General features: G+C 39.5%; 1 protein-coding gene across 13 annotated transcripts in view; it reads right to left on the bottom strand.

Annotated features, from left to right (window-relative positions):
* Positions 1-12845, bottom strand: part of UBE2F (ubiquitin conjugating enzyme E2 F (putative)) — a 90596-nt gene that overhangs the window by 46858 nt on the left and 30893 nt on the right. For all 13 annotated transcript variants that reach the window (XR_003557445.2, XM_027796701.2, XM_055811934.1 and 10 more), the window contains 2 exons: positions 5500-5570; positions 92-149 (listed from right to left, as the gene is read on the bottom strand). Coding sequence is in view for 12 of the 13 variants with exons in the window: in XM_027796701.2 (XP_027652502.1) it covers positions 92-149; positions 5500-5570 (129 nt within the window). In the remaining variant the exon portion in view is untranslated. The remainder of the gene's footprint in view (positions 1-91; positions 150-5499; positions 5571-12845) is intronic.

The raw sequence follows: 12845 nt of genomic DNA on the forward strand, positions 1-12845 counted from the left end.
GCAAACTGCATTATCTGTCTCTTTGCAAGTCCACAGTAGTATTTTAGAAGATATACCTTGTTTGATGTATGTATCTAAAAGGAAATAATACCTTTAATGTTCTAGTTGGAGCCCAGCCAGTGCCATCAATCGAATGTTCTCTCAATAAACTGGAAAAAAAAAAAGACACACATTATATAGTGCAACTTCTAGTTAAACAAACTTTGTCAGAAATCTTCAGAAAGAAAACATTAAGAACTTTGGAAGTAATTGCAATGTAAGAATTACCTCTTGCACTACATCTATGTACTGGGATTTTAAAGCACAAGAATTGGTATGTTGTCCTAGAATTACATTCTACATAGGGTCACTACAGATCTCCTAATTTGAGCTCAACCTTTGTCAAAAAACCTGAATTATTTTCATCAAGCAAACTGTGACAGAAATCCTTGTGAGACAGCCTCCACATTGAGCTTTTATTTTCCCCTTAGCACACAGACACATGCTCCAGTCTGGAACATGTTCATCTTTGATGAAGAGACAGGCTTGCAGAATGACTCATCTCTCACCAAATCTGGAACAATTCAATCCAAAAAAGAATATTTTTGGTGGGATAACTAATTAGCAAGAAAAGAGGATTATCAACCTCTCTTCTGTGAAAGGACTTCAGCTTCTTAGCAGCAGGGATAGGAGAATGAGATACAATCACAGAATTGTTAGGTCACGTATTAAGTAATTTTTAAATTACAGTAGATGATTGGACCATACAGGCTACCCATATAGTTATTTGTTGAATGTGCCAAATTTTTAATCCAAGGAAATATACTATGACTAGCATTATTCCTTGTTCAATGTAGAGAGTCTAGGAACAGGATGATCATACTGGACAATCTTCCATCTTAACTGTGCTTCTCATCTCATTTCTGTGCCTTTAAAAAGATAAAAGTATGCCATTGCCACTAGTGCAGCTCAAAACTAATTTCAAGAACAGTGAAAACAGTATCTCATGGCTCCCATTTTTGTTTGTATTACAAAAGTTAAGAGCAAAAATGCTGCTGAACAGGCAAAAGCCAGGATTTTCAGGTTTTGAGCAAGTAACAGACTTTTTAGCTGGCTCTGTCTGTTCCTCATAAAATTGTGCTATAGTACTCCCCTCTGCCTCTTCATATACCTTGCTGTGAGCTTAGAAGTGAGGAGTAAGGTAACACACAATAAAAGCACAAAAATATGCACTGATAAAGCTCAAAGTGCCTGAACACATCAGCTGAACCTCATTATCACCCTTCCAGCTTCCCAAAGCCTCAGAGCTCTCTTGGCACATCTCCAGCTGTGGACACCAGCAGCCAGGACTTGAGAAGAGCCACTCATACCTCTCATAAAACTCTGGTGGAAAGGAAATGAAGACAGATTAAGTGTACCTTTGTCTAATATTTCTCATTTGCTGATATAATTCATTTTTAGAGCAGCATCCTTGTTCTTCCTACAGACTGGGAATGATCATTAGGCCCCTAATCAAAACCTCTTCCCAGCACAGGATATCTAGTGAAACCACATCTCGTGCTCTCAGTGGGGATGACCTAGATAGAACAACCAGAGAGTCTGGGGGTCTGAATGGTGATCTGTTCTCAGAGCATCATACACACAGGAGAACACACACCTAAATGAGTAGAAACACACAAAACATCATGAACCAGTTTAGTGGATGAACAAGCATTTGCATATAGCTTCTGATCAAAGACCTGTCATCCACGGGTCCTGCTGCCATAGAGGAGCTGGGCTGGGCTACTAGGAGGTTCTCAAATGGCACAACCAGCAGTTTTTCCTCACCCACTGCTTCAAGAGACACTACAAAAGCAACTTCAAAACTTTCTGAAGCTCCAGCTGACACGATTTACAGCTTAAGTGAATAAAAGTTACTGTAATGGGGAGATCAGTCCTGGAGAAAGCCTGCCTTAATGTAAAGCTCTTAGGTGAACACATTTATCAATGTAATATGTCAGTTCCAATAAAAGTTTTGCCTTCCTTTTGCCAACAGAAACTACCATTCAAGGTAAGTTTGACACAAAAAAACTGTAGTTCTTAAGGAAGAGAAAGCAGTAGTGCTTATTCCATGCCAGCAGATCAAGATAAAACAGTAAATTTCTACCATATACACCTTCAAACAGGGAATGTTTATTGATGAGCAGAAAACCAAAAAAGTAAGAATCGTAGAATGGTTTGGGTTGGAAGGGAGACCTTAAAGATGACCTAGTTCCAACCCCCCTGCCATGGGCAGGGACACCTTCCACCAGACCAGGTTGCTCAAAGCCTCATCCAACCTGACCTTGATTGACCCTTACACTTCCAGGGATGGGGCACCCACAACTCCTCTGGGAAGCCTGCTCCGGTGTCTTTCCACCCTCACAGCAAAGAATCCCTTCCTAATACCTAATCTCGACCTCCCTCTCTCACTTTAAAGCCGTTGCCCCTTGTCCTGTCACTACATGCCCTTGTAAAAAGTCCCTCTCCAGCTTTCCTGTACATGCCTTCAGGCACTGGCAGGCTGCTGTAAGGTCTCCCCAGAGCCTTCTCATCTCCAAGCTGAACAACTCCAACTCTCTCAGCCTGTCTTCATAGCCAACTTCAGAACCCACTTCAGAAACCCTCTGCTGGCAGGGATACATTATAGGGGTTCCTCCTTTGCTCTCCTCCCTGCTCAACCCAACACTGCCAGTGCAACTGATTCTGAAGGTCATGCTATAGATAGGAGGAGTGGAGCAACTGGTGTAGAAAGTCCTTCTAAAGAGCTTTTTTGCTTCCACAGCTGAGGAGACTGGGAACAGCACTGGAGAACAGAAACAAGCTATCAACTTAATCAGCTTTTCTAACTGGGGAAGTTGCAACATTTGGCTATACAATGCAATTGATACAATTAATCAGTCTTCAAAAGTTTCTCCATTCAGCAGCCTTTAACATCGCATCATTGCTAACTGATGCCCAGCCAGTCCCCAAGCAACAAGCCTCAGGCTCCAGCTAACCCCCCCAAGTTTATATACTAAGCATGACGTCCCATGGTATGGAATACCTCTCATGGTATGGAATACCTCTTTGGCTGGTTCGGGTCAGCTCACCTGGCTGTGTCCCTTCCCAATTTCTTGTGCCACTCCAGCCTTCTTGCTGGCAAGGCCCAAGAAACTGAAAAAGTCATTGATTCAGTATAAACATTACCCAGCAACAACTAAAAACATCAGTGAGCTATCAACATTGTTCTCACATCAGAGCCAAAACACAGCACTGTACTAGCTACTAAGAAGAAAATCATCCCAGTCAAAACCAGGACAATGTGATAAGCAAGCATATCTTTTCTAGGTATCTTGATATTTTTCTATCTGCATGTGCAGCAGAGGTAATATCTACAAGTACGGTCCAGAACTAATTAATATAGTTCATTATTAATATGGTCCAGAGTAACTGCAATCCATAAAGCACAGAAAAACTACACTTTTCCTGCCAAAAACTATTACACTTGACCACAAGTTTAATCATTTGTTTTATTTTAATTCAGGGATGATTATCAAATAAACACACACCACAGTATGAGGTACATTTAGTAAGAGACAGTTGGGAAAAACTCCGATAAGGAATTTTATTCTGCTTTTAAAAATAACTGAAGCTATTTTAACGTAAAGACTCTTGTATAAGTTGATTGCAAGTACTATATATAGTGCATTTTCCATTATAGCAGGCATAAAGCAATCCAAGTTATTTTAGTTTTTTCCATCTAAACAGTACGACATCTCAAAGGTTTGAGATGTTAAAGTATCTGACAATCAAATAAAGGTGATGCTTCAATGCAGATGCTGAAAAAAGTACTTCATTAGAATTATGTTCCAACACTAGGTTAATCTTTCATAATTAAAACCATTTAAAGACAAGAAATAGTGAAATATCCTCAGAAACGTGAGGTTTTACTTAACCTCAGCAGATGCTGCACTACAGTCAGAGTTTAAAATTTTAGCTATCGTTTGGTGTTCAGTATTTTTATTTCACGGGTTCCAAAGAGCTCATTTATACATTCATTTACTTGCACTATTTGACTCAAAGCATCTAAGCTTTCTCCACTAAGCCACATGGACTCTGGTAGGATTTAAACTGTGAAAACATGATCCTCAAATCAGTCTCCCTACTGTCAAGTGACAAGTCCAGCTGTGTAAAATAAAACAGTCCTAGAAGGCACAGAGAAACACTACAGGTCTGGCAAATTTGATAAAACTAGCAATACGTATCTGCCAAAACAACCTTCCTGTATCACTAGCCTACAGCTCCAAATAACTGTGGACAACCAGGTTTTTAGGTAGTCTGAGAGGAATTAGTGTTATTTTTCTAGTGCATTTAAATCCTCCAGTTCCCAAGTGAGGTAAAGTCTATGGACACCAGCCCTCGCTGCCTGTAATCCTGCTCCAGTCTGGCACTATCAAGCACCAGGAACATACCAGAGCTTCCTCAGGCTGGCTTCTGCTGCCCTTTGATGTTAGCAGACCACTGTGGCTAAAAGCACTGATAACAGCTCATTAGTTGCTATCAGCTGATGAGCCTGACCAGTCTATGAAGAGTGACAGATAGCCCTGTGAAAACTTCATTTTCACCAGGACCTTGAACACAGCACTAAAACATTATTTTTAAATCTAGATGAAAAATTTGTGGTTTTTCAGCGCTGATTTGCTACTCAGAGTGGCAAACATTTTGGATTTTCAGAAGAGCTGTCTATCTCATTTTTATTCATTGCTTTATCTGCTTTTTCTTTTACATCTCATTAACTTGAAAAATGACAGTCATGCTTCTCACTTCTGTTTATGTTTCATTTCTGACCAGTTTCACCATCAGGTACTCATGAAAAAACACTGATATTACAAACTTCCAGAAACTGATTTTGAAGAGGAAACATTTACTATAAAGGAAAATCACACAGAAACATAAGCCTCACACTTTACCAAAGTAAAGCTTTTGGGATTCCTATATTGACTTACACTCCCCCAACTCTATTTTAACTGGCACATGTGTCTTATAGTGGATATTTGATGTTAAAATAAACAAATGGCTAATATAGAATAGTTACTGTCAGAAGTTTAAGGAACACTTTTTCCCTTCCTTTTTGAAATATAAATGGGTTTCAAGTGCTTAAGACATTCAGACATTAAACAAGAAAAGTTTTAAGCCCTCTCAGGGCCTGAGAACTATTCAGTTATGGAGAGAAAGAAAAACAAACTAAGCTTTGTTTAGGTTGGAGTTTACATTTTTACCTTAAGTAGAACAAAATGTTTAGTCTGAACCTAAAAAGCCAGGCTCTACATGGTCTCTTTTAAACATAGCAAGAACAGTATTTTCAGTAATTTCTAAGTTCCTAAGGGTCACATGCCACTGATTTGCAGAATCTGTTTAAAAAAAAAATACTGGCATGAAAATTACATACAGTGTTTTATCAGACATAAATCTCCAAGGTTAAAAAAAAAAAAAACCCACACAACAGAATGCTGTTGCTACCTTAGGCAGATTTCTCCCGTCTCTGTAATGTTCGGATGCCAGATTCTCGTCAAGCATTTTACCTTTGGAGGCTGCCAGGAGAAAAAACAAATGGTAATGTTATCCCTTAAAATAAAACTGTATTATTGTTGCAAGTCATGGAACTGAAAAAGGCAAATATATTTGATATTCACAGCCTCTGTTTGTGTGTTAGAGACAACAATAACATAACCTACAGGGGTTACATGAGCTTTCTCTGTCCTTTTAGCTTCTCTACCTCTTCACAAAAGCTGGGCTGATACTACTTTTTCTTAGAAAAATGTAACTTTAAAGAAAGCCAAGAAAATTTACTCTTTTTTCTCTGTCCTTCAGAAAGAAAAAAACATTCCAAGTCATTCAGTTTCTTAACACTTAACCAGTAAGACAACAATTTAAACCAGAAAACTACTGTTTTCTCCCAAGGCTTATTCAAGTCGGGTTTGTTAAAAACCAGCAGAGGATGCAATGGTAACAATCACATCAAAAGAATAGCTTCTTTTACATACAGACCTTCCTGTTCACAATTGAATAGAAAGCATCAGAGGAAGCATCAAGAAGGCACATCATATCCAAACTTAAGATACTACCATAAAAAGACAGCAAACTTATTTTCAGGGAAGATTACCAGATTTTGGAATTCCACAGTAGGTTTTAAAATACAGATTCTTGAAGTATAGTCTCATTTGCTCTAGTTTTGTGAAGTAAATAAAAAGCAGGTCATAAAAAGTCTGGTAGCTTAGCAACAGCACGTTGTTCTATCCATGCTTTCCAAATTACAATCTGCAGCTTTCAGTCAAGCAGATTATTTCTTATAGTAAGTGTACTGGAATACATCAGCACAGACCAGTACCTTTCATAACTTCAATTAAATCACGTATTATAGATGTAGAGCTATTTTCCTCCACTGCTACCCATTAAGTCTTCAGTCAAGAGACAAGATAGCTCAAATAACTGTATTTGCATAGTGGCATGATGTGTTTTGCCTCCTTGCTTCGTTCTCAACTTCCTAATTACCTTTTTAGTAACATTTTTTTAACTAAGACTCCTTGGAAAAGAGGTAAGAAAATATGCATAGTACTGAACAACCAATAACATACCTGTCTAGCACTAAAAGAAGGAACACCTATCACGACAACAAATCTGCAATTTATCATGTAGACTGTGACTTTTCTCCACTATTATTTCACATTTGTCCAATAACACAAAGGGCACTGACTGCCACAGTGCTGGATCACAGCATTATTGAAAATTAAGTGGCATGCAGAAAACACTCAAACTTTTTACCTTCAAAACAAATGTCATTCTTAGAAGTTTTCTAATAGCATGGCTTTCCATTAGCTACATCTTCAAGTTCTTTTGAAAGATTATGTCTAGTTCTCAAGAAAGGGAAAGCAGCAGTGCTTATTCCATGCCAGCAGATCAAGATAAAACAGTAAATTTCTACCATATACACCTTCAAACAGGGAATGTTTATTGATGAGCAGAAAACCAAAAAAGTAAGAATCGTAGAATGGTTTGGGTTGGAAGGGAGACCTTAAAGATGACCTAGTTCCAACCCCCCTGCCATGGGCAGGGACACCTTCCACCAGACCAGGTTGCTCAAAGCCTCATCCAACCTGACCTTGATTGACCCTTACACTTCCAGGGATGGGGCACCCACAACTCCTCTGGGAAGCCTGCTCCGGTGTCTTTCCACCCTCACAGCAAAGAATCCCTTCCTAATACCTAATCTTGACCTCCCTCTCTCACTTTAAAGCCGTTGCCCCTTGTCCTGTCACTACATGCCCTTGTAAAAAGTCCCTCTCCAGCTTTCCTGTACATGCCTTCAGGCACTGGCAGGCTGCTGTAAGGTCTCCCCGGAGCCTTCTCATCTCCAAGCTGAACAACCCCAACTCTCTCAGCCTGTCTTCATAGGAGAGGTGCTCCAGCCCTCTGGGCATCTTCTTGGCCCTCCTCTGGACCCTCTCCAATAGGTCCATGTCTGTCTTATGTTGGGGGCTACAGAGCTGAACACAGTATAAGCTTTATACAAACTAAACCTTTTAAAAGAAAAAAGGCAACAAAAAGCCCCAAGTCTTCACAGTCAGATTGAACTACCTAGCATCTTATTTTGTTTTCATGATACAAAAATTCATTCCTTTATTTTTTCGAAGTGATTTTCATAGCTAAGAATTAGAAAAAAAACCCACTCCTGACATTAAGGCAAAGGTTTTTTCTTTCTCTCTCTTTTTTCCTTTGTTAGACACACAGGACAACTGCACTGTCAGAAAATTTATCTTCAGCCAAAAAATTCCCTTCAAGCTTGTTCCAGGTCATCTTTCAGTCTTCTTTAAACCAACAAATCTACACATCATTTCCTCAAGATGATGTTTTGCTTTAATGCTTCTAACAATCTCCAGGTCATACATATGACAAGGTTCACAAAACTTACAAAATCAATTTAATTGCTCAAACCCTTCTTTCGCCTCAGATACTGAAAGCTGCACAGGTAGATCTAACCTCAGCTGGGGGTCATGAGAGTGAATGGATTCATATTCTCGTCTATTTCTAAGCAGCCCACTTATCTTTTAGGATATCTTGTTAGTTTTGATAATGGTAACTGACTCTCACATCCATTCTCAGTCCCCTTCAACATACTGGTGAACACGTATAGATGCGACAAGGAAGTGTTGCAAGCATTTGAGAACTATGCATATACTGATTTCAGTTTTGGTGGAAAATTTGCTGAAGCTGATCTGAAGCTTGTTGTCATGTTTCTTTAAAAATGCAGCTAATAAATAATCTCTCCCCTCTATCATCCTCACTAAATGGAAGATAGAATATAAAGTGCTAATCAATAAATTCATTTTATGTTTTCAGATCTTGATCAATCTGGCACTCCACTGGGACAAGGTGTACTAATACAGATATCTTATCTGTCCTGTAATTGTAGTTCTTCCCAACCTTCTCCTTAGAGGAAAAAAATGGGGTTCCTAAGGGATATCTGGAATCAATGTACTTGAAATATTTTCGCTAGACACTAGATAGTCCCAAAGCATTCTTGTAAACTGTCTGCAACTACAACTCCCCATTTTTTTCTTTACAGTTTCTACAAAATATAAAATTCCCCAAAAGAGCCATTAACAGGAATAAACAGATTCCAGAGACCAAGCTACAAGCCAGCCCTAAGGTACTTCTTGCCACTCTCCCCTATCAGATTCTAAAGAACTTAATGAGATTTGTGTTCATTTTCAGCCAAACACAGCTAACCACATCATACAGAGAAATGAGTCGAGGAAAATGAAGACATATGACCCTGTACTTTTGACAGGCTGGATTACCCAGCACAACAAGTGAAAGAGGAGCTACCTTACAGCAGGAGTGTGTTTCAACATAAGAACTGCCCAACTCATGCACTTCAGGTCCCTGAGCTTCCTTGCACTCCCTCAAAATTTCCAGTGGCATGACAGAGCTTGAGCCCAATTCACAATGTGTTGGTCCCAAACCAAGACCTGTATAAAGCAGGGTCACCAAAGTAGTAGATGGAAGCCTCTTAATTGTGATATCTGATCCTTCAGGAACCAAATCCCTTTTAATTCTTTGCTGTTTGCACAACTAACACATTGGCCAGAAAAAAGTGTAAGATTAGTGGTTCTACTGTTAAATTCCTGGCTTTTGACCACTGCCTAAGGCACCTCATGTTAAACTGGAGAGTCCCCAAGACTGCCTACTCTGACAACATGATATGTCAGAAACATGGGAGCTGCCAACAAATCTGGCTTGTGGTGGCAGACAGTTCAATTTTATGTGAACACTAAACCAGAGCTGTACTATCTATCAGGTTCCATTCCTTAAAGCACCAGGTCCCCTAGTCTTGTAGCACCCATTATTTCATCAGCTGCACCCCGGGGCAGAAAAGAAGGGAGTTTGCTTATTTCTTAAAAAATTAAACTCTCATTCACTGGATATTAGTAGTAGTAGTAATATTTTAAAACATTTGCTCCCATTTCTCACCGACCTCTATTTCTGGGCAGCTGGTCAACTGAAAAAGCAGTGCTTGGGGAACAGATGCTGTGGACACAGAGGTCAGGCAGCAGCACTTGGTGCTAAAGTAATTTGCTGTGTACAGTATTAAATGTTTTACTTGTTGTTTCACAGCTTCCTCTGATGTCTGTATGGGCAGAAACATTCCCAGCAGGTTTTGTAAGCACAAACACTAACAAACTTCTATTTGCTTTAAACAAAAGCTCATGAATGTGCAGCCTGTTCCCGAACAAATATCATACTTTAAAATGCCAAAGTGACAGGCTTACCAACAGATTTTAACATTTCTAATGGCATGGTAGTTTGAAAAGACAGTATGGAATTAACTAACCCAGCTCCAGCTTTCTTCTCATGATCCCTCTGCAACATTTGTATCAATACCAATTGCTTTCTGTTCTGACACTATCCCACCACCACAGAACATTCCACACGCTCTCTGCTAAATAGCACACTGCACTGTTAGAGAAGCCGTTCCTTCATGCTGTACACCTCAATGACATAAAGAGCAGTACATTTGGAAAGTACACATTGTATTAAGGGCAGTTTCATGCATGTATGGATATGCAAACAGGAATCAGCCTTCTTCCTCCCAGATATGATGAAATATGAAGGGTTTTGAACTGTGGAGCAGGATATCCCACAATCCCTGCCTGGGACAGAAGGAAGCCCTCATATACTAGTAGAGGCTGGCATTTCTCTTAGTACTTTGCAGTTAACTTTACAGATGAATTGAGAAAAAAAAAATCTGAAACTTTTTAAAGCAATTCACAACAGGTAAAATTAAGTGTTGATCTTCAAAAGACTATTAATACCCTAAAAAAACTAAGTATCACTATCGTGAGAAAAGTTAGGGTATTATCTTTCCACACAGATCAGCTCCAAATTTAGGGGAAAAAGAGGCCTCTCAGGGTGAGATTTTTTTTCTTCTTGTACTCAGAACTACACTGAGTCTAGAAAAGATGAAAAGACAAAGCCTACTGGTTCCACCTAAAACAGTGCTATTAAAAAAAAAAAAAATCAAGAAAGCCTCGGGTGTGAAAGACTTTGGATCTGAGCAGAGGATTCTGCAGACATGTGCCAGGTTTTCCAAAGGCTCCAAAAAAAGTAGCCAGTCTGAATCAGTCATATAGAAGGAAGAGATCTGAAGATCTGAGACATACCTTTTGGAAAACATTTTTGGGGCATGTAATTAAGTCCTCCTTTCAGGATGTTTTTCACTCCAACTGTCCCTGGAAAGCAGAGGCCTTTCCATACAGGACCATCTTTATATGCCTGCATCCTTGGGAATGTGATCAACTCTGCCTCAGTCATTAAGGCTGCAGGAAGCATCACCTGACTGTTCACTTGGACACCACAGAAAAAGGATGAACAGAACTCCTCATTCTGTCCCATTTCCAATACGGGAGTTTAAAGAGTGAGCAATAACTTTTAATGTGAAGAGTTCTTTGTAGTAATTTCATACTAACACTAAAAAGGGTAAAGAAAGATAAAGATCCTCGATCTGCTTTAACCAGGCAGAAAGAAAATTTAATTGAGAATACTAGTAGAGAGCAAATATTAAAACATAACGCCAAGAGCAGTCTAGTGCTCATTAGCATATGAACTGAACTAACTCAAAAAGACTACTGAGGCACACAACTTCTTGGGTATTGCCTTTGCAGAGCAGCAGTGTAGGAGAAAGATCACTTAAAGCCCACAGGCACCATCAGGTCCATCTCACTTCACTGTTTGGTTCAGCACAATCAACATCAATACTTGCTCAATTACAGTATTAAATCAGCAACAATAAAAACATAATCATTGAACTAACCAACATGACAATGTACAACTGCAGCACTTGGAAGAGCTCCCCTCCTTGGGAAACACGTTGCTTTAGGAAAAGCCTGTGGTGAGCTCTGTTACCTCTCTCCAGCTTTTCTGTGAAGTGTGGGGCAAAACACAGCCCATCAGCCTGCAGGAGCGGGGGGACACAAATTACTGCTAGCACTGTAGCAAGTCTACCTGAACCACCCTTGTGCCTCCAATAGCCAATTAAAAATAGGAACCCTTTCCAGTTCTCAAGCTCAGATGCTTCTAAAGTGATCAACCTCATCAGCTTAAATATGGGTAGTTATTAATAGTACATATACATGTTAATAATTCTGTATAATAAATATGGTTAATTCTCAATATAGTTATTAATTATGGATACAGTTGAACCCTTATAATATTTTTATTGCCTGACAAGATAACCATAATGAACATTTCTAGTGGTCAGTACAGCAGCTCAATGGTACAGAGACAGGTTAAGCCCTAACTAGCTGTGTGCTCTGTTCACAAGCAAGAGGCAGCACTTCACAGCAGCGCTTGCTCCAAAGCATCCCTCCCACATTTTAGGCTCTTGAACCTTTGCACCAAGGAAGTTTATAGCCCAGGTACCAAACATCAGCATACATCCTAGTCAGTCACACCTAAAGCATGAGGATACATTACTTCTCCATATTCACATGCCACTACTTTCAAAATCAGGCTCCTACGATTTGCCCTCTGGCAGAGCTGTATGCCATGGCTGCAGTCCACAACGCAATCTTCCAAGTTTTTCCTCTTTAATTATATATTCTTACTTTTCCACTACGCCACCATTCTACACGTCTGCTTCTTTTCCCAGTGCAGATGCTGAATGCTCGCTTATGAGGAACAAAGGGTGAAAAAAGAACTCCTCCCCAGAGAAGCAGCAAACAAAAGATTTTGGACCGGCATGCTACAGAAATTAAAGGATGCCATTACAGAAACTATACTATAAATTATGCATTTTATAGCTTTAAAAAACCCAGATGTTCTTTTTTTTTGCAAGCTAAAAAGATTAGCTAGAACGTGGATGCAGGCTCCGAAGCAGGGCTACAATGACTTGCCCGTCTCATCCAGTATTTCTAGTCCCAACATAAAGACATTCAGCACTACTGCAAGGAGCCTGATTCAGATGTGCTATATCCCAACCTTACTTATGGGCTGAAAGAACACTGGCAGGTCTGAAGAGCTCTATTAAAAATACTGCCATCACTTGTTTCAGTCTTGTGCTGCCTGGCAGAAAGCAAAACCATGGCCTCAGCACAATTTTCACAGTATTTGTGAACATACACATCGTCACTAATAATCTGACCATAATCAACTTAATGCATGTTTTCTAAATTGCACAAAAGCAAACTTTTTACTTTTGTATTGAATAAGAGGTGCTCAGAATTTAAAAATACCTAATTAATATTTGCTGTAGATTTTCTGCCAGTGCTAATCAGGGAGCCGTAACAAACCATAAGATTTTTTAATTA

The sequence above is a fragment of the Falco peregrinus genome, chromosome 8 (genome assembly GCF_023634155.1).
Source record: "Falco peregrinus isolate bFalPer1 chromosome 8, bFalPer1.pri, whole genome shotgun sequence".
In the NCBI taxonomy this organism is placed as follows: Eukaryota; Metazoa; Chordata; class Aves; order Falconiformes; family Falconidae; genus Falco; species Falco peregrinus.